At 30.7% G+C, this 21,087-nt stretch overlaps 5 protein-coding genes across 5 annotated transcripts; 3 read left to right on the top strand and 2 right to left on the bottom strand.

Annotated features, from left to right (window-relative positions):
• Positions 1-3,743: 3,743 nt before the first annotated feature.
• On the bottom strand, positions 3,744-9,434 carry PPL_03470 (RNA-binding region RNP-1 domain-containing protein; the record flags this gene model as incomplete). The annotated part of the gene is made up of 9 exons (XM_020574434.1): positions 3,744-3,772; positions 4,619-4,637; positions 6,348-6,434; positions 6,950-7,090; positions 7,243-7,351; positions 7,513-7,952; positions 8,042-8,227; positions 8,386-8,776; positions 9,430-9,434. 9 exons carry the CDS (start codon positions 9,432-9,434, stop codon positions 3,744-3,746), a joined length of 1,407 nt encoding a protein of 468 aa, XP_020436506.1.
• Positions 9,435-10,378: 944 nt separating this feature from the next.
• On the top strand, positions 10,379-11,674 carry PPL_03469 (EI24 domain-containing protein; the record flags this gene model as incomplete). Its single annotated transcript, XM_020574433.1, has 4 exons — positions 10,379-10,834; positions 10,924-11,198; positions 11,271-11,433; positions 11,519-11,674. The coding sequence occupies 4 exons, from the start codon at positions 10,379-10,381 to the stop codon at positions 11,672-11,674; spliced, it is 1,050 nt and encodes a 349-aa protein (XP_020436505.1).
• Positions 11,675-11,831: 157 nt separating this feature from the next.
• PPL_03468 (SAM domain-containing protein) lies at positions 11,832-12,560 on the top strand (the record flags this gene model as incomplete). Its single annotated transcript, XM_020574432.1, has 1 exon — positions 11,832-12,560. One exon carries the CDS (start codon positions 11,832-11,834, stop codon positions 12,558-12,560), a length of 729 nt encoding a protein of 242 aa, XP_020436504.1.
• Positions 12,561-12,661: 101 nt separating this feature from the next.
• On the bottom strand, positions 12,662-13,136 carry PPL_03467 (uncharacterized protein; the record flags this gene model as incomplete). The annotated part of the gene is made up of 3 exons (XM_020574431.1): positions 12,662-12,667; positions 12,706-12,856; positions 13,099-13,136. 3 exons carry the CDS (start codon positions 13,134-13,136, stop codon positions 12,662-12,664), a joined length of 195 nt encoding a protein of 64 aa, XP_020436503.1.
• A 974-nt stretch (positions 13,137-14,110) lies between these two features.
• Positions 14,111-20,892, top strand: PPL_03466 (putative protein serine/threonine kinase; the record flags this gene model as incomplete). The annotated part of the gene is made up of 11 exons (XM_020574430.1): positions 14,111-14,209; positions 14,281-15,577; positions 16,797-16,816; positions 17,279-17,414; positions 17,642-17,675; positions 17,748-17,855; positions 17,928-17,999; positions 18,082-18,210; positions 18,266-18,349; positions 18,411-18,497; positions 18,573-20,892. 11 exons carry the CDS (start codon positions 14,111-14,113, stop codon positions 20,890-20,892), a joined length of 4,386 nt encoding a protein of 1,461 aa, XP_020436502.1.
• Positions 20,893-21,087: the final 195 nt, after the last annotated feature.

The raw sequence follows: 21,087 nt of genomic DNA, 5'->3' as shown, positions 1-21,087 counted from the left end.
ATTTACACTTTATAGAGTGAATATGCAAAGTTGGTTTTAATGGCGAATATGTGTTACAACAACAATTGAATAGTTAATGCTATATAAATTAAATAATATATAGAGGTAAAAATTTTATGGTTTTTTTTTGTTTGGGTACCTAATGTTAGTATGGTGACCAACACGGCAACAAGGATATTGGATAAAAGTTATAAAAAAGAAATGTTTATCAAAATGGAAGTAACAAATAAAACAATTGTTTATATATTTTTGTTTTGGTTGATTGATTTGCAAATATTACAACAACAAGTCAAGTTATCAAAGTATTTGTTTGGTAACTTGCTGGCTTTAAATAAATTTTTAAATTAAGATATATTCATAAATTAAAAGATGTGGATTATTGATTTATAGTAAGCAGGTATATATGAAGGTAAATGTGTGAAGAGGTTTAGAGCAAAGGGTGAAGATGATGATAGCAATATCACCAACGAAGGGGGTGGAGCTAATGTCAATATTATTGTTGTCTCTTGGGTGTTGCAAGCAGTTATTATTAATATTAATTATAAATGTAGTTGGTGTTAGATATAATGCAGCTGATTGTCGAGGTGATTTCAGTGTGGCACAATAGGTGTGCGCTGTGTTGTGTAAAAGAAGGTACAGCGCAGTGGTGGATTGTGGGTGGTATCATGGAGAATGTAATAAAGTTTTCTACACAACAGGTGATAGATATATTATTCCAATATGAAAAGACGGAGCGACTCTAAAACAATCAAATCTCCATTTTATTTGATCATTGTATCTTTTTAGCACTGATCAATATATCTATGAGCTGGTAGTAGTAGCTAGGTGGGGGTTTGAGACACATGCACACAAATTCATCATCACATAATCCCACATGCCTACTACTACATTATTTGCACCCATCACACACAACACACACCCACACCACACAAAAACACATTTACCCACTATAAATCTAATGAGTGTAAAAAGATAATTTAAAATTAATGAATCAATCATTAAAGCTAAACCAAAAACAGATGAAACCAAAAAAAAAAAACATAAAAATAAAAAAAATTAAAACAATTATATCATGATTGAAACACACATCTTAACTTCCACAGATTAATTTTTTGGAATTTTAAAAAGAATTTTAAAATCAAAAAAAAAAACCAAAAACACATTAAAACTATGTATTTGTAAACTAAAATTTGAGCAATAACCATCTTGATTGACTGCTAATGTAGAGACTATGTTTTGTGCTTTTTCAACCTTTTTGTTTGATTTGGTTATATTGTTTCAATTTCAAATTTGGTGTTGTGGTGGTGTTGGTGTTGTTGTTGTTGGTTTTAGAGTACATTCTAATCAAAATTCGTTGGTGAATATGACTGATGGTAAGAGTACTGCTAGCAACAGTAGTAGCAGCAGTAGTGAATATATTGATTTAGGGGTGCTGTTTTTGATGTTAAGTGTGTGAACATTTGTGATATATATTATAATTTTAATTGAAACACATTAATTAATTAAGATAGATATATCATATATGTGTGTGGTTTCATTGATGGAAGAACTGACAGTTTCTACCTCAATGTCATCGCTACAGTCACTTTTCAGTAAACATAAATATTATAATTCCATTTTTACATTTCCATGGTGAAGAGTGGATGATATTCTTTCAATGTAGATGTTAGATCTAGTGTAGTGAACTGGGTTGTTTTACCAGTTTGTTATGATTTCTAATGGTGAGGTTAAATTTGATACAGATGTAAACTTAATCGGGTCGGCAGATTATCTCTCTAGGTTTTACAAATACAATAATTATACAATAATTTATGAAATCAAATATGATTGGTGTTTGAAGTTTTGTTTTTAAAACAACCAAATAGAAGGTTTGAATAAGTGAATTGGAAGTGAAATTTAGGAATGATAAAAGTGTGAAGTTAAAAACAACTTCACTTTTTTTTTATTTCCTTTCTTGGTCAGTGTGAAATAGATTGTCTGTATATAAAATAGCAATGATGTTATAGAATGTAGATAGATTGATGTTTTCAACATCATTGTCAAATTATTTTTTTAACAAGAAATTCATGAGAAAGGTTAAAATTGAATATGTTAACAAGAAATAATAAACAAAAGGAGTTGATTTACTTGAAGTAAATAAACAAATCATTGTTAAAACCAACAACAAATATATTTCAAAATCAAATTTGACAAGATCTATTATTGGAATTTTATTTTTATATTTTTACTGGAAATAATATTTACCTTTTTGTTTTTTTTTTAATTAAATTATTTTTTTTCTTAATTACAATAATCAAAGAGAAAATTTATTTTGAAATCCAGAGTTTGGAAATTCCTATGGCTATAGGTTGAAATGTGATCAACAAAAAATTATTTAAATTGGAAATTGAGTTTTACCAATTAAAAAAAATAATTAATTATTAATTGAATTTGAAGGAGATTGAATGATTATTTAGAATAAATTAAATAAATAATGAAATAGATAGAAAATAAATATTGGAATGATTATAACAAAGTGTCCAAAATAGATAGAGATAATAAAAGTGAACCTGTTGAGTACTTTTTATATTACGTGTATAAAACCAAACAATTTTTTTTTAAATTAATATTTTTTTTTTAAATAAAATACAAATTTATTAAAATGGATGAAAGAGAGGATTTTTGAAGATTTAAAAAATAAATATCCTCTCTAGTGATGGTAAATGGAATTAAATCTATATTTTATTGATCGTGTATAAATTTATATTTATTTCCTTTAATTTTGGTTCAGTAAAAGAGAAAATTAGATATATTGTAAGAAAGAAGTGGTGTGGGTGTGATAAATTTGAGTTAGAGATACATACAATTTTGGTAAGTAATAGCAAAGTTGGGCAAAACAGAAGTTTATCATTCTTGACAGATATAAATGATCGAACAGTGGTTAAATGTAATCACACACATTATTTATGGAATGATTAAAAATACAATATTATAATATTAATTTAGTATCTTGCTTTTAACCAACAGTTAAAATTGTGGTTGGTTTCAGGATTGTTGTAGTACTACTGATTCTATTGTTATTTAAATCAGTATTACTCCTGATTATAACTTTGTGGGAAGTATTGTTGTTGTTGTTGTATGATCCAGGTTAAATGGATTCTGTTGCTGCTACAGCAGCTGTTGTTGTTGTTGTTGTTGTTTAGTGATGATTTGTTTTTTATTGCTTTGTTATTGTTAAAATTGATCAACAACTAACAATTCTATGGTTGTTTTTTGCAACCACTATAGTAAATCATATAAAATCAATTGCTATCTTTTGAGAGAGTATTTTATTGGAGGTTGAGAAAGCGAGATTCCGGTTGATGATAGTGTCAACGCTGTGACCAGTTACGCTCAAAACCGGAAATAATTCTAAAGATGTTGCTGTTTGTTGTTAATAGAAGACTGATATTATTATATTCAAATTTAAGTAGAAAATTTGTACTAAACTTTTGCTGTTGTTTTTGGTAGTGATGGAGTGGGTAAATGACAATTTGTTCTCATTAAACAATCAATAAGAATGAAATTTTGTGTTTTTACATACTATCATAAATGGAAATAGTATAAATGGTGATGTTTGTGTTTTGTGAGAGATGAGGTTAAAAATTCAATCAAAACAAATAGACTAATGTACCACTGCTATAGCATATTAACAACTACATATCTGACTATTAAACAATCACAAAAATTATACAAGCTCCAACACTACCACAAAATACAACAACCTATTTGACATAGATTGATACAAATGGTTCTTTTAAAGAATTAAAATTTAATATTAAAATTGGAATAATAGTAATTAAACATTTCAACTCCCCAATCCACTTTTCACTCAATCCACCTCATAACAATCACAGGATAGTGTGGATGAGTTAAATTGCAAAGTATGGAGATGACATCAATTCATTTGTGTGGTAGTATTTAAAACTTTATCTTTATCAAAAGTTTCATTCAATTTAGTATGAATAAAATCTAAATGTTGGGTGAAAGAAGTAATAACTAACATGAATATTGTTATAGTTTGATACTTCTGTTATTGTCAATAATGGTTAATAGTGTTGTGATGTTAATGGAATTATCCTATAGAACAACCTATGTTTAAAACGAACTTATTTAACCATCATCATTGGTGTTGTGAATTCCATAAAAACGACAACAATAATCATATTAATTTTTATGGTGGTTTAAACTATTGAATCCACAGTATTTTTGTTTTGAATTATATATATTGGTATATAATATAATGATGAAAATACTGATACTTTCATATATGAAACACTATTATATTGGAATTCACAAATAGGTAATACGAATTTTTTTAATGTGATTAGATTATGTAAATATTTTTAAATACTGTGTTTACAAATGATTGACAAACTGTGGAAGTTAATAATATGAATAAAAGCACAGTGCTACATCATTATCATCATAAAATAAGAATTAAATTAAACACACAATGACATCACAAAACCGAAAACACACTCTCCACTCACTAACAACAACAATGTTTTAATTAAATTTATCATATGAAATTATCTACCCTTTTTTTCATTATGTGTCAAATATACTTAATTTAACACACACCACATTATTTTTTTACCACCATCAGTTTTACCTTCCTATTTAATATTATATAATATTTATATCTGCTATATTTTATTAGATTGAAAGTAAGTTAAGTTTAACAATTTCATCATCAATATCATCATAGAATGAATTTTATCAATGTAATTCAACAGATAAGATTGTGTCAAAAATATTATCAAACCACCACCAAAAATGAAACTACTTTCGATTTTCAAAAGCTCTATACCATTTATATTTTTTATTCTATATTTATATATTAAATTTAGAGTGTGTGAAGGGTGATATTGATGTATTCTATTAAGATACTCAACATCCAATAATTTATCTGATGATCTATTTATTTGTAACACTTGACTGATTTATCAATATGAACAACCGCTTATGGAATACTATTGATTCAACCCAATAATTCCCAATGTGATAAATTCCAATATGTATTTCATTTCTAATATTTTCATCATCAACCCCCTTTACCAAATTTCGTGAACCATAAGCGATGAATGATCGCAATATTCAATATTATCTCATTGATTTCACTAGAAATAGTAAAAATCAACTATAATTAATTTATTTTATTCACCTATCTATCTTCCAATACTGTCTCTGACGAGAAAAACAAGAACCACTATTTATCATTATTTTTTTTAAAATTATCATCATCATCATAATGTAACATCAAAACACACTACAACTATCCAATCAAAAATTAATAACACTTCACACTTTTAACAATAACATATTTATTTCATTTCTTGAATTTATTATTTTTAATTTTTATTTGATTCTTTGATTAACACCTCAACTATTGTTAGACATTGTTATTTCCATTTAATAAAATTTTTATTAATTTAATTTTCTTCACCAAATCGATTTTTATATTGGAATTTCATATTGTCACATTGAATTAACTGTGACACATTGCACAATACTATAAAAAAATATTCGAACTTCCCTCAATGGAGTTTAAAGTTTAACCACATATTCAATTTAGTGTTTAAAAAAAACAATTTTAAAAAAATCTTTTCTGTGATTGAACTTAATTAATTAATTTCCTTTTTATCAATAGTTATTATTTAAAGGTAAACCATTCAAATATTAAATCACTAACTCATATCCTAATAACAAAGATTTAGATTGAATCTAGTTGTTCAAAAAACACTTGATCAACACTTTTTCACTTAAAATTTTTTTTTACCAAAAACAGAATTTGTTTATTTTTACAAAAACTTTAATCTTTATCATAAACAAACACCAAGCTGTGGGAATGAGTTGTTTTCAATATGTTTTTGTGCTTTTGGTGATTAGATGATATGAAACCAAAGGTAAATGAAGAAAAGAGTTTAGTTAGTCTGATTAATTTGGTAGATCAGATTTAACATCAAATGCTTTTGATTTAATAAATCAAAATTGGTAAATCATTCACGTAACTGATGTTACACAAATGATGGTCATGGTTCACTTTGAAATCTTTGAGGTAAAGATCAAAAAAATAATATGCATCATATCTTAATGACACAATTGGATGAAATTGCTTTGTGATTGGAGAAATTCATTGTGGAAAGCAGTAAAAAAAAAAAAAAAAAAAAAAAAAAACTCTTTAGAATTTTGTTGTTTGGAACCACCCACTTCTGACACAAAGGGGCAATATTATGGGTTGATCAATGATTGATTTGATTGATTATTAATTATAATTATTTATTATTATTGTAAGGACAGCCGTCATGATATGAATTGATCATTACTTGATTAAGGTTGTTGTGTTGTTGTTGTAGTTGTAGATGAGGACTGTTGCTTATTGGGTTTGATTGTGGTGGTCTTTGCAAATGATACTTTGATCATATACTCACCAATTGCATGGCCATGCAGTGCTACCAAACTATTGATTGATTCCTCCAGTGTTTTCATCTCGATCAGTGCCATTTTAGCATCCTTCCTACAATGATGATCGTGAAAATTAATAAAATAATGTTAAATGAGATATAGTTAAAATTGATATAACTAGAGTAGAATGAGATTAAAACCAAATAAAGCAATTTTACAATAAACAACAAACAACCACAATAAAAAAATTAAAGGTATAGAGTAAATTGGTGTGAGTACCAAGAAAGTTATTGTGATTATTTGAAAGTCAAAACACTCTTAATTTGTAAGTTATTGATAGGTGTAGAGTAATAGATGCAATTGGTAGATCTACAGCTCCTTTGAAAGGTGGCACACACCAACCGCAAATAAAAAAACTGAACAAAACAAAAAAATAAAAAAGAAAGGTGGAAGTTTATAACTCTACTTACTGGAAAAGGTTGAATGATTTGATTTCGCCGTATTTGGAGAAGAGTTCTCTTACAAGCTCCTCAATGTTTGGATCCTGTGGTAGATTGGAAAGATGCAGTGTAGGAGAGGGTGGATGTATATTCTGATAATTCTTTGAACCTGGCAATTTGAATCTATGGGTTGTGGATCCGGTGTAATCTTTTGTGAGTTCACCCTAATATGTGTTTTGAAAATGAATTTGATTGTTTCGTTAGTAGTTGTTGTAGATTCACGAAAGAATCACAGGCAAGTGCAGTGGTGTCGCAACACCACCCACAGCGCAGTGGTTATTACGATAATATTGATTGATGGGTAACATCGACATACATGAGTGTCTCCAGATTTTGGTAAAGAAATGGAATTATGTTTAGATGGGTTTACTCTTATTGTATGTCCCCTAAATGGTACATTATTTAAATATTGTATAGCTAAATCTCTATTGTTATTAAATTAATTTAAAATAAAATGATAATTAATTATATGATAATAAAATTATTCAACCAACAACCAACTATCTATCACACCAATCTAATAATTAATATTATTATAACCTTTTTAATAGTTATAATAATTAAAATACCATTTATATATACTTACGCTTGTTGTGGCAAATTCATTTGAATTAATGCAGTATCCTTTTTGTTAAACATAATCTTCACACGTAATGGATCACCATAGACGCCAAAGAGAGTGAAGAGGTCGTCTGGAGTTACATCCTTGGTTGGCAATCCACCTACAATCAGTACAGTGTTACCTGTGACCTGTGGAATGAATGCACCCACATGTGGAACCATCTGTGGAATGGCCAATGCTTGTTGATGCTGGTGTTGATGTTGATGTTGAATGACTGCTGTTGGTGCTGGCGATATACCAAATCCAATCGGATTGGAAAGTAGTGAAGTGGTACCTGGTAACAATGTCGGATTGGTAAAGTCTCTACTCTTATCGTTATTATATTTAATTCTTAAATTATTAAGTGAAGAATATTGAATCTTTAATGTACAACATCCATTATAAATATTTTGACCATCCAACTCCTTTTTAATTAGAAGTATTAATAAAATGTTAGTCAAATTATGTGAATCATCAAGTTACTAAAATATATAAGAAGGAAAGGTTAACTTACTCTTTTTGCATTGATAGCAGAATCGGTAGTATGTAATTGGATTAAACTCTGGAAGTTGCCAGACTTTGAGAAAATGAGAATCTTTAAAACACTTCCGTATTTCGAGAACAGTTGATAGAGGACATCGATTGTCACTGGATATATTATATTGGAAATCGTAACTAATAATATATTGTTTGGTGTTTCCTGTATGTGATGATGATGAATATATGGATGGTGGATAATTATGAGTATGATGAGATTGATTTGATATGAGTCAATTGTTCAATTATTTTTTTTTTTGTTTTCAATAATATTTCAATTTGTATGATGATTGATTTGATTTGATTGGTAGATTAACATACAACTGAAGAGTATGAGGTGATCTCCTCACGGTTGGAGTATTGTACAAAGAAATTCTTTGATCGGATAGAACCTTGGATGGTCGTGTAGAATTGAATAAAGGCGGTGGCCGAAGTGAGGTCGGCCATCTGGATGAAACCCTGACTCTTTCCTTTGAGTATTAGAATGTGTTCGACCTGACCAAACGGACTGGCCAGTGCCATGATCTCATGCTCCGTACAGTCGATCGGAAGATTTCGGAGATGTACCACTTTTGATGGTGTTGGTGTGTAGTTTTTCTGCTTCTTTGATTTCGATTGTTCGTAGTCCTCCGACGACTGATACTCAAGACTACGTTTATTCGACATCATATCATTCGTAGTCGTTGTTGTTGTAGTTGTTGTTGTTGAGAGACTTTATAGTAGTACCATTATTGATTATTATTAATTATTATTGTAATTCATCAAATTCATATAATGTAATATATAATGTGTTTTATATGTTTCATTCATAATAATAATAATCATTGTCATAGTTCAGTAGTTGTCAATAAATAATTAGTTATTGTGAAAGTAAAGTTGAATTAGAAAAGTAAAGGTTAGGGTAAGTTAAAGTTAAGTTGAAGAGAGAGAGAGGGAAATAGAAAAAAAAAAATAAAGGTTAAGTTTTGTTTTTTTTTTTTTTTGTTATGATATTTTTTTTTTTAATTGGGTAGAAGAAAAGAGAGAAAAGAGAAAAGGTAACTATTAGATGAAAAGGACTGACTATTTGTGTTTAAAAGATATATGATATATATATATATGATATGTATAAAACAAATAGATGATCTTCAATCACCAATCAACAACCACACAACAACAAGAATCGAATTGAAATTGAGAATGAACAATAACATAGACCTTGCGACAATATGTTATCATTATTATAATTATTATTATTGTTGATGCATTGCTGATTGATAATAATTTTGATCTTCTTATTGTTTTGTTATTCAGAATAAACAGTTATAAAACTGTTATTGTTGTTGTTGTTGTTGCTGTTGCTGTTTTTATTAATGAAATACATACGACATATTTATATTATTATATTTTTGAATAGACAGGTAGGTAGGTAGGTAAGTAAGTAAGTAAGTAAGTAGGTTAGGTAGGATATTTGAAGCAGTACAAGTCAGGTAGGAGGGGAAGGAATGGAAGGGAAGGGAGAGAAGGGGAAAAGAAAGAGGTGACGGTGGTGGTACGGAAATCGAAAACCGTAGCTGGAAGCAGTAAGGTAGGAGTAAGTCTAAAGGTTGACTCTTCTATGTTAACTAACTATTTTTTTTGTTTTTTTGTTAAAACTAATGAAAAAAAAAAAATCAACAACACTTAACCAAACAAAAACAAAACTAAACTAAATCAACTTGTTGATTGCTTGATTATCTAATCAAAGTTTAACAAAACTTTACTTTATACACTTCTTATATGATTGATAAGTTTGTTATGATGGATGATGATAATGATGATGATGATAATGATAATAAAAATATCTTTATATGTTGCAAATTTAATCAATGATAAAAAAGAAGAATAAGAACAATAACAAAAGCTTTTTAAAAATGTGTGGATTGTGGATAAAGAATTGTGAAGTTTTTAAACAATAGATATATAAATTTATTTAAATATTTATAATTATTGATTATTGTGAAAAGACACGACTCTTTCAAAATTAATATTTTTTTTTGTTTTTTTTTTTTTTTTTTTGAAAGATTCTTTTCAACAAAAAATTTGAAAAAATTAATAATTTATGTTTTTTTAAAAGTTTGCATGGTTTTTTGTCAATCCAAAAACTTATAATTTTAATTATTGTCTGATCTCATTGAATTATCATTATTATCATTATTATTATTATTATTATTATGTTTTTTGTTGTTTTTAAAAGGACATAGATAACATAACATATTTGTATTTTTACTTTTTTATAAACATTTTTTTTTCCTAAAACATTTTTAATATTAATATTGTACAAATTATAGATAGAATGTCAAAAGTAATTACTGAACAACAAGATATCAGTAGTAGTGATCATAATAATAATAGTAATAGTAATAATAATAATATTAATAAAGAAAATGAACAAAAACAACAACAATTATTAAGTAGCAGTATTGGAAGTGAAATAAGTGATAGTAGCGATAGTAGTTTCATTAGTAGTAGAATCGATGACAAAGATAAACCGGTGGAGATTGTAGGTCAGTTGATAGAGGTACTACAGCTGATCTATCTGGGTGTGAGGGATTCATTCAAGGTGATGCTGGCATTCAAGATTCTTTTACATTCGAAATCACTCAAGCGTCTCTACTACAACTGTATCTTACTCAATGGAATCATCTTCCTTGGTTCCTACCTCGTCTATCTCTACTGGGCACATCCCACCTTAGAATATCTTTTATCACAATTCCCAACACTCTCAAACATATTCTCTATTATTTATTGTGTAAGTTGTTACATATAATCATAATGATCATAGTCATCAAAATGACATTTGAATGTTAATAATTTTTCAAACATTTTTTTTTTTTTTAGTTACTCTGGGTATATCCAGTTTATATTTTCAGTATGGTATTGAATTCCAAGTGGTATACAGAGATTGCTGCCGAAGCATTTAGAATATCTGGATTCAGAAACACTGGTGGACCAGCATCTGTAAACCGACTGCTCTCTTCGATCGTCGATGAGATCTACCGTAATCTGATGTTTGGTGTCTTTTTAGTGCTCTCTGTAATCATTGCCTTCATTCCATACACTTCACTCATTAACTTTGTACTTATTACATGGTTATATTCTTTTTGGTGTTTCGAGTATGTAACAATAACAATAACATAATAATAACAATTAACTTAACTAATCATCAATTTATTGATATTTTATAGTTATAAATGGATTTTAAGAGGAAAATGGTCATTAATGCAACGTTTAACATATTTCGAATCACATTGGGCATATATGTTTGGTTATGGTGCAGTATTTACATTGGCATCATTCTTCTTCCCCTTGTTGATTGGTAATGCAATCTTTTCATTATTATATCCGATGGTAAGTTTATAGTTTAGTTTATATAATTTGTTAAATCAAATCGATATCTATGTTTATGTTTATTAACTTTTTATTTATTATTTAGTTTATTATTTTATCGGTTGGTGCTAAACCAATAAAAATGACCAAGAAAGGTTTGCTTCCAAAGCAAATTCCAATATTCTATGCATCTGAAAAGATTGTAAATGTACTGTTAAAATCATTCATTTTAAAAAAACAACAACAACAAAAACAAAATTAAATTAAAAACTTAAAACTTCACTTTTTTTTTTGGTTTAACTAACCAAAACATGTTGGTATAAGAAAATGATTTAAATGTGTGTTGTATACAAAAATATATAATTTTTTATATTCTCTTAAAGATAAAGATATTATTTTAAAGATAATTTAGTATTTTAATGGAGTTAGATGAAAATGAAATTTTATTGAGTAGACCACGTGGAATGGCTGCTCTTTCAAAAGTATATCAACAGCTTGAACCTACTTATGAACATCATCACAATGATGATAGAGAAAGAGAAAAAGGAAGAGATTTTCATACTTCATCATCATCATCATCATCATCATTCAGAGGTGGAAGAGGAAGAGGAAGAGGAAAAGGAAGTGGAAGTAGAGGTGAAGGTGGAAGTGAAGGTAGAAGTGAAACTGGATTTGGAAGAGGTGGTGGACGAGGAGGTGGAAGAGGAGGAATGGGATCCGGTGGATATCGTCGAAAAGAAACATTGGAGACATCCATTGATCTCTCTAAAGATAGATTAACCCAAAATAAAAACAATAGAACAACAGTAGATGAGAATGAAAGATCGACTCATTATAATAGTAGAAATAATTTTAGTAGTAGCAATAGTCAGCAAAAGGAGAATTCATCCTATTCTAATCCAAAAACAACAGAACCTTCGAAACTTCAAAAAGATATTCATTTCAGGAAATGGGATGTAGAAACAGTAGCGAAATGGCTAGAAGAAATCGGTCTTGGAGGTTACTCTGATTTCTTTGAGGAACAAGAGATCACAGGTGATGTTTTAATTCACTTGGAAAGAACAGATCTTACGCATATGAAACTTTCAGAACACAGTATAGAGGTATTTGAAAAGAAAGTGTCAAAATTGAAAAGTCTACTGCCCTGAACAAATAATTATTATTATGACAACACAATATTAACAATCTCAATACATCATCATCATCATACAAAACAATTTAATCATGTGTTTTCTCAATCTGTTTATATCTATTGCTAAAATAAAAAAAAGAAGCTTCTGTTCAATTCTTTACTTGTAGGTTATATTTGATAAGCATGCTAATTGATTGATTGATTGATTGACGAATGATGTCATTGTCATCTACAACGAATAAATCATGTCGATGTTGTTGATTGGTTGATTTCAACAACAACAACTGAACAGATAACCTAATGTAAATTTCCCTAATTTGTTAAAAAACGACCAATAAATTCAATATTTTTATCAACTGGCATGCTACACTTACTACATAGACTATTATTATTATAACTAAAGCTAATAAAAATACATTTAAACATGTGAATTTAATTTTAATTTTATTGATTTGATCGATTCCGATTCAAAATTATACTAAATATAGAACATCAATATAATAACACACACACACACACGCAACAAAAACTAAATAAAAAATTATTATTATTACTTGATATGTTCATTGTTATGTCCAAGACTACGAATCATAGTCTTGGTTGTGTGCGGCAATGAAATAAAAAAAATAAAAATCAATCAAATTTGGTTAATTTATTAATTATTTTTGGACAAACACCCCACACCTTCTCATCAAAAAAAGACAGTCGCGAAAAACTCAATGTTTTTCCTTTTACTTCAGTAACTTAATCAAATCAATCATTCATAAATATCATATGTATATAAATAATAACATATTTGTAAGATTTCAATAAACAAACGAATATATCAAAATTTGACATAATACATACATATAATTATATAATTAACTAGACAATTAACCACAAATATCAATCAACATCATCAACATCATCAAACACACCACATTAACATTAACACTAGCACTATCACTCAAACAAACAATTAATTTAACAACACAACACAACACAGCACCACATAGCATACATGTATACATTGTAAATAATTTATTTATTTATTTATTTTTAGCAAATTAACTATCTAATCTTCATAATAAGTTAATCAAACAAAACAATAATAATAATAATATCAAAGCAAAGCAAAGCAAATCAAACCAAAAGGTTAATCAATAATAACAACAACAATAATAATAAAAAAATCAAAGACAAACAAATAATAATAAAATTAAAAACAGAAAATAACAAACCAATTAATTTTGTAATTACCAAAAAACAATAAAACACCTATTAAAAGTAATAATATTTATATAATACAAACATAAATAAAAAACTATTATTATTTCCAACATTATCAATATCAACATCAACATCAATATCATTCAATTTTTGATCATCATCAACCGTTACAATCAATCCATTGACAAAAAAACCCTTTTGGAAATCAAAAGATCTCAGATACAAACAACTCATAAACAATTAAATTCAACGATAGTTTAATAAATTATATAATTACTATCTATATTCATTTTTATTTGTAAAAAACAATAATAATTATAATAAACAACAACAACGAACTTGCATAATATTATTATGGCACATAACCATAATCGAAGAGGTGGAAGTAGTAATGGTGGAAGCGATGGAATTAGTCCATCGAAAAGAAAAGAAACAATAAAAATCGGCGAATATGTAGGTTAATAATTATAAATAACAATAAGATTTAGGATGGATTTTAATTATATTACCTCAAAAACTTTTAGGCCTTGGGTGATAAAATTGGAAAAGGTGCATATGGACAAGTCTATAAAGGATTACATTCGAAAACTGGTGATTTCGTGGCGATTAAACAAATCGATAGAATCAAAATCGATGCAAATACACTGCAGTCTGTGAAATCAGAGGTGGAGATTCTCCAGAAACTCAATCATAACAACATTGTAAAGGTGTTGGGCTGTGTAGAGTCACAGTCACAACTCAATTTTATTTTAGAGTACGTCGAAAACGGCAGTCTGAGGGATGTCCTCGAGAAGTTTGGTCCGCTCAGCGAGGAGCTGGCCACACTCTATCTCTACCAACTACTCCACGGACTTGCCTATCTCCACTCGAATCGTATCATACATCGTGATATCAAGTGTTCCAATGTGTTGATCACCAAGGAGGGTATTATAAAACTTGCGGATTTCGGTGTTGCCAGTCAGCTGAGCGATGAAGTGCAGCTGCGTTACAGTGTGGTGGGAACACCCTACTGGATGGCGCCAGAAGCCATCCAAATAGCTGGCCAATCCAGCTCCAGTGATATTTGGTCGTTGGCGTGCACAGCGATCGAGCTAACCACTGGAAATCCGCCATACTACAACCTGCAGCCAATGTCTGCGATGTTCAAGATTGTTCAGGATCCACATCCACCCTATCCACCCGGAATCTCAAAGGAATTGGAAGACTTTTTGAATGTTTCCTTCGAGAAGGATCCCAATAAGAGACCGACCGCCACCGAACTCATTAAACACCCAATTTTCAAAAAGATAAACAGTCAGCTGCCTACACTCTCTGAGCTACAGGACACGCTAAAGACACTCAACGGCAGAGCTGGCAAGCTAAGAGCGTCCGTTGTCTCCATGGATTGGAGCAGTGGAGGCAGCGCCAAAAGTCTTACCGAGTCGGGAAGTTCCACGTCGTCGAGCGTGTCGAGAATGGACGATGAGATCGTAACCAAACTACAGTCAACGATTACACAACAGACTGCGACCATCGAGAAGATGACAGAGGAAATAAACACACTGAAGAAAGAAGCACAGGACAAGCCATTCATGGAGGAACATCAGTTTTATCGCGAGTATTTCATGGCGCTGGCGATCAGTGTAAAAGTAAACCAATGTTACCTCGGAAAGAGTTATGAACAGGTCAGTCTGCAGAACCTCTACGAGTTGGCGCGTGCACAAGACATCCCATGGTACAGTCTAATGGAGTGGATTCCCAAGCAAATCATCATGAAAGAGGAAGCTGTTGCTCCAGACACAAAGACCTCTCAGAAAGGATCAAGATTATCAAAGAAATTTGGTATCTTTTAGAAAGAAAGAAAGAGAAGAAACAGTTCTTCACCTAAAATTTATAATTTTTTTTTGTTTCCTATATCATCATATCTCTTCCTTTTCTTTTTCTTTTCTTTTTAATTATTTATTTATTTATTTATTATCTTTTTTTCTTTTACAAAACATTAAACTTATCTTTTTGTTTATTATTTATGCTTATCAAATAGATAAAAAAAAAAATAGAATCAAGAATTTTAATGAACAACAACTAACACCTTACAATAAGTTGAACAACTTGACACCAATAACTTGTCAGACAAATCAAACAAGCAATTTACCAGGTCAATGATTTGCAGTAACAATTCATTACCAAATTTATTTATTAAAGTAAATTTAAAATAAATGTTTCAAAATATCATGTTTTAATGTGTGTTGTTTAAACATTTTTGCACAAAAATATGAGACCTTGACAGATTCATGTCATGTTTAAAAATCTTACAATCATATATAGTAATCCTTGATTTGGATGACGACTTCAACAATTCAATCAATGTGCAGATGATGTAATTTATGTGTTAATTAAATAAAATTGTAATTGTTTTATTTTTATTCATCACATTCAAGATCCCTGGTATTTGAATGATCAATTGTTGTCAACTGATAAATATATTGGTGAAAAATAAATAATTTTTTTTTAACAACACAATTGCAATAAATGCATTTATTATAGCACACCCACATTTACACCATGCCATGGGGAATAATATTTATGACTCCGTATAGCTAATCAGACACATTACACACTCTCAAACCCGACACCGTTTGGCACCGGGGTTGAAAATCGCTCGGAATTATATTTTACATTTTCTTTTACATTTAGAAATCTAATTAAAATTTTATATTTATTTTTTGAATGAGAATGTTCTAAATAGCGGGTGACCATTCTAAAATAAAATCAATTCTTTTAAAATATCAAAACTTTTTTTTATTTTGTTGATATTTTTTTTTGGGCAATCATGTTTTGGTTCCAAAATAAAAAAACTGATGGTGATTTATTTTAATCAAAACATGTTTTTTTATTTTTTTAATGAAATTTCATCCCCCAAAAAGTCATTATACACCATGCTATAGATTAAATTGATTTGCACAGCAATTAGTGCAAAAAAAAAAAAGATCCAATTTTTAAGGTTTTGGATTTAATTGTTTTTTTTTTTTTTTTTTTTGTTTACAAGATTTTTTTTCAAAAGGTTTAAAAAGTCCGACAAGTGTAACAAAAAAGAATATTTATTTGGTACAACATATATGTTAAGCTTTGTGACACCAAATTAGATCTATTCTTTTTAATTTTGTGTAACATAACATCCAAACTTTCACATATCTATTTGTTTGATTGTAAATAGAAAGAACGCAAAGGAAAATCCACATCTCGAAAATCAACAAATCAAAAACTATTTTTAAAACTAACCTTGTTGCAAATTGTATTTTGCTACTTTTATACTTTTTCTAAAACAACAACAACATATAATTATAATTATATCTATTTATTTTGCAATCAACAACCACACACCACATCTTTGTCCAAAGTCTAAGACTTTTACACTACAAAAAAAAAAACAAACAACAACCACATCAACAGTCAAAAACTAGAGGTCGTAAAAAAAACCATCACACACTTTCATAACCCCAAACCAAGTAGTAGTCGACAACACTAAAACTTTAATATATGAAGTTTACTAAATCAGTGAGGTCGAGTTTGGCCACCGCCTTGTTGGTGGCAATCATGGCCGTTGTCATCGTAAGTGGAGAAAGCAATGGCATTCTCGATGTTCATGAAGTCTCAGCCGCCAGAGACTTGAGCAATGATGGTAAGTACAGCAGTTATTCTAAATACTCTACTCTACCTCATATTGATCAATCGCGATCGTTAAATTTATGGTTTCGTACCATTTACTAACACCAGAGAAACTCTCTTCTAAAGTAACCAATATTCTAAATCAGTTTGCAACAGAACTTGGATTCAAATGGAGCGGTAACAGTGCTTCGTGTTTCAGCCGTGGATATAGAGGAAGCCAAATGATTTCTTCATATATAGATTGTTCCTCAGACAGAGACAAAGTTACTGGATTGTAAGTATTTGCAATTCTTAATCCTTTACTCTTTTTAATTATAACTAAACTTTTTTATTTCCTTTTTTTTAGAACTTTAGAGGGTGTTCCATCAGCTTCTGGATGTACACCATTAGTAAATAATGGAAATTACTTACTAAGCTCCACATACTGGGGTTATTTCACAAGTTTAACAAATGTGTATGTTTTTAATTAATTTTTTAAATGTTTATCTTTTATTTCGATATTAATATTAGAATTTCAAAATTATAGTACTTTTATCAATGCTGATTTCTCTAATAGAGTACCTAAACCACTTTATTCTCTTTCAAGTTTAAGAGGATTGTAAGTTTTCTTTATTCTCTTATTTTTAAAAGTATATATATCATATTGATAATAACACTTTTCTTTTTTTTCTTGATAATAGCCAATTCTATGGTCAAAAATGTAGATCCAACTTTAACCAAGGTGGTGATATAAATGACAATATCGATAACATTTATGTAGAGAATGCAGTCGGAAATTTCCCAACTTTGAACAACGAACTTAAAAATATGTAAATATTATTAAAATGTTAATACACTCTTCCTTATACTAAAAAAATAAAACAGTTTTATTGCACAGGCTACCGGACCATCTTCTAACCTTGTTCTTAGTAAATTTGGAGATATCTTCTCAAATAATTTGGTAAACTGGTATTTATAACTTGATAATATTTTATTTTTCAATATCAAAACTAACTTTATTACAAAAAAGTGAAATTTATGTCAATACTCCAATTCCATACACTGGAACTTTCACTACCAGTCAAACATTATCCAAAGCTCCATATTTAAGAAAATTGTATGTATTTAACTTTTTTTTCATTTATTTTATTTTTTATTAATTTATAATAATATTCTATTAATAATAAAATAGCGCACTTCAAGCACCAGGATTGGCAACTCAATTCTCAAGTTTTTCAAGTCTTCCAAATCAATTGACTTATCTTCATTTGAGATCATTGCAATTGAACGATCCAGGATTCCCTTCATATGCTTCAATGTCAAACGGTTGGAGAAATTTGGTAACTCTTCGTCTTGAAAATCTTACATTTACAGGTACAATGGACAGCCAATTCTTCTTCCTCCCATCACTCACTCGTTTCCATTTGACTGATAACCCATCGCTTAACCTTACCATTCCAACTACCTATGGAGATAACTCCAAGATTGTCTATCTCTACCTATCAAACACCGGTATCACAGGAACCGTTCCAGATAACATTCTCGGACCAGATCAAACCCTCCAAGTTTTCTATTTAACCAATGTACAAGGATTGGTCGGAACTAAACTTCCAGAGTTGTTCCTTTGTCTTCCACCATCATACCTCACCGGAAACACCATCCCAGCCTATGTCTTTGATAATGTCACTTTCAACAACTACCAAGGTCCAGATACCGCCAGAAATTGCGATCCAGTTATTTCATCGATCACCAATCCAATCCTATCAAACTCAACTTTCTTCACCATTATCGGTAAGAATTTCGGTGACCGTCCAAACATTGTTATGACCAGTACCGCCGGTGAATACTACACTGTCAACAGTAACTACATTAATTCCAACACCATGTTGTGTAACACTCCAGTTTTCCTTCAAGGCAAAGGTAATCTACAATTGACATCGACCATCGGTTTGAACTCCAAGGTAGTCACTAAAGACTACACCTTCAATCCACCAACCATCGTCTCTATTTCCTCGCCACCAACATTAGGTGGTTGGGTTACCCTTACTGGATACGATCTCCTTCCATTCAGCAACGTAAACTCCAGAGATTCCAACGTCAGAATCGGTCCAACTCTCTGTCAGAATCTTACTTCACTCACTGTTTTCACTCAGATGTCATGCTGGATGCCACCAAGCATCATTTCCAACCTCGATGTCATCGTCAATGTCAAAGGATTAACCAACGACGTAACAAACACACCGAAATTCTTCTACCGTTCACCAACTGTACAGACTTCGATTGCCGTCGTTCCCAACGTTGCAACCAACCTCACTATCACCGGTGCCGATTTCTGGAATGAGTTGGATACCATCACTGTCAACATCCCACTACCACAAAACAACGTGACTTGCAATGTCACCTTTGTAAATCACTATATCTTGGTATGCTCATTTCCAGCCACCGGATTTGCACCTGGAACATTCGACCTCCAAGTTACCGTTGCCGGACTAACCTCTGCCCGTAACAATCTATTCGCTTTTATCGACACACAAATCTGTCCAAACTCATGTGGTGGACCAGCGAACGGTCTATGTAATGTCGGTCTCGGTCTATGCAATTGTGTCAACCAGATTGCCGGTCCATCGTGTGCCGAAGGAACAGCACCAACTCAATTCCAAACACCGGGAATCAACAATACCATTCCAAGACTCACCCTCAACTCACCAAACAACGATACAACCCTCAGTGTCTACCTCTACTCGATCTTTGAGAACAACGCTGAAACCATCATTCCATCATGGGTCCAAACCTACGATCCCCACGCCAACTCCTTCCAGTATGCCTGGCAGTCAGGTGGTCGTACTCTCACCGTAGTGATCCGTCCAAACAACGAGACAACTCCACCCGATGTCGTCGGTCCAGGTGCCACTCTCAACGTCTTCAACAACACCTTCACCTATCAAGTCAACTATCAGACCGACAACTCATTCGGTGACGTCCAATTCAAACTGCAAATGGATGTCTACCCCGAGGAATGCACTGCACCCGCCATCAACTATGCCTATCCAACGCTCTCAACCAATTCCTCAGTTCACTGGCTGACCATCACCAAATTCAAGACAAAGTGGTTCGCACGTTTCCCAATGGTCGCTACGATCAACGGTGGTGGTGGTTCGATTAACACTACCAAGGGTGTTGCCGATGGTCTGTCTAACCGTCTCATCGTCGACGTCGTAAACAACCAGCCAATTAGCACCGTCAATTTCGAATTCGACTTTAGCTCGCTCGCTACCACCGAATCACGTACACCAGTCACAGAGAACTGTAACCCAGAGAACAACGGTAACAACAACAACGGTGGTGACTCCTCCTCCAACAAATGGAAGATCGTCGTAGGTGTAGTCGTTGGTGTAGTGGGTGCTGCCATCATCCTTTTGGGTGGTGCATACATCTACAAACAACAAATGAAACTCAACGAAACCAAGAGTCTTCTCGATAAGAAATTAAGATCACTTAACAACGATCTATAATTCTAACTAAAAAAAAACAAAACAAACAAATTTAAATCCACACGATTAATAATATCAAGATTAAAAATATCAACGAAAAACAAACAAACAAACAACTCCATACACACATAATATTCCAACACTATTGGATAATCTCAAGAAGATATAAAAACAACCATGTAATATTAAAATTAATTAATTATGTCACGAATGAAT

Source organism: Heterostelium album (genome assembly GCF_000004825.1).
Source record: "Heterostelium album PN500 unplaced genomic scaffold PPL_scaffold3, whole genome shotgun sequence".
NCBI classification, from domain to species: Eukaryota; Evosea; class Eumycetozoa; order Acytosteliales; family Acytosteliaceae; genus Heterostelium; species Heterostelium album.
The sequence above is the reverse complement of the archived record's forward strand: the minus strand, read 5'-3'. Positions and strand labels throughout refer to the sequence as shown.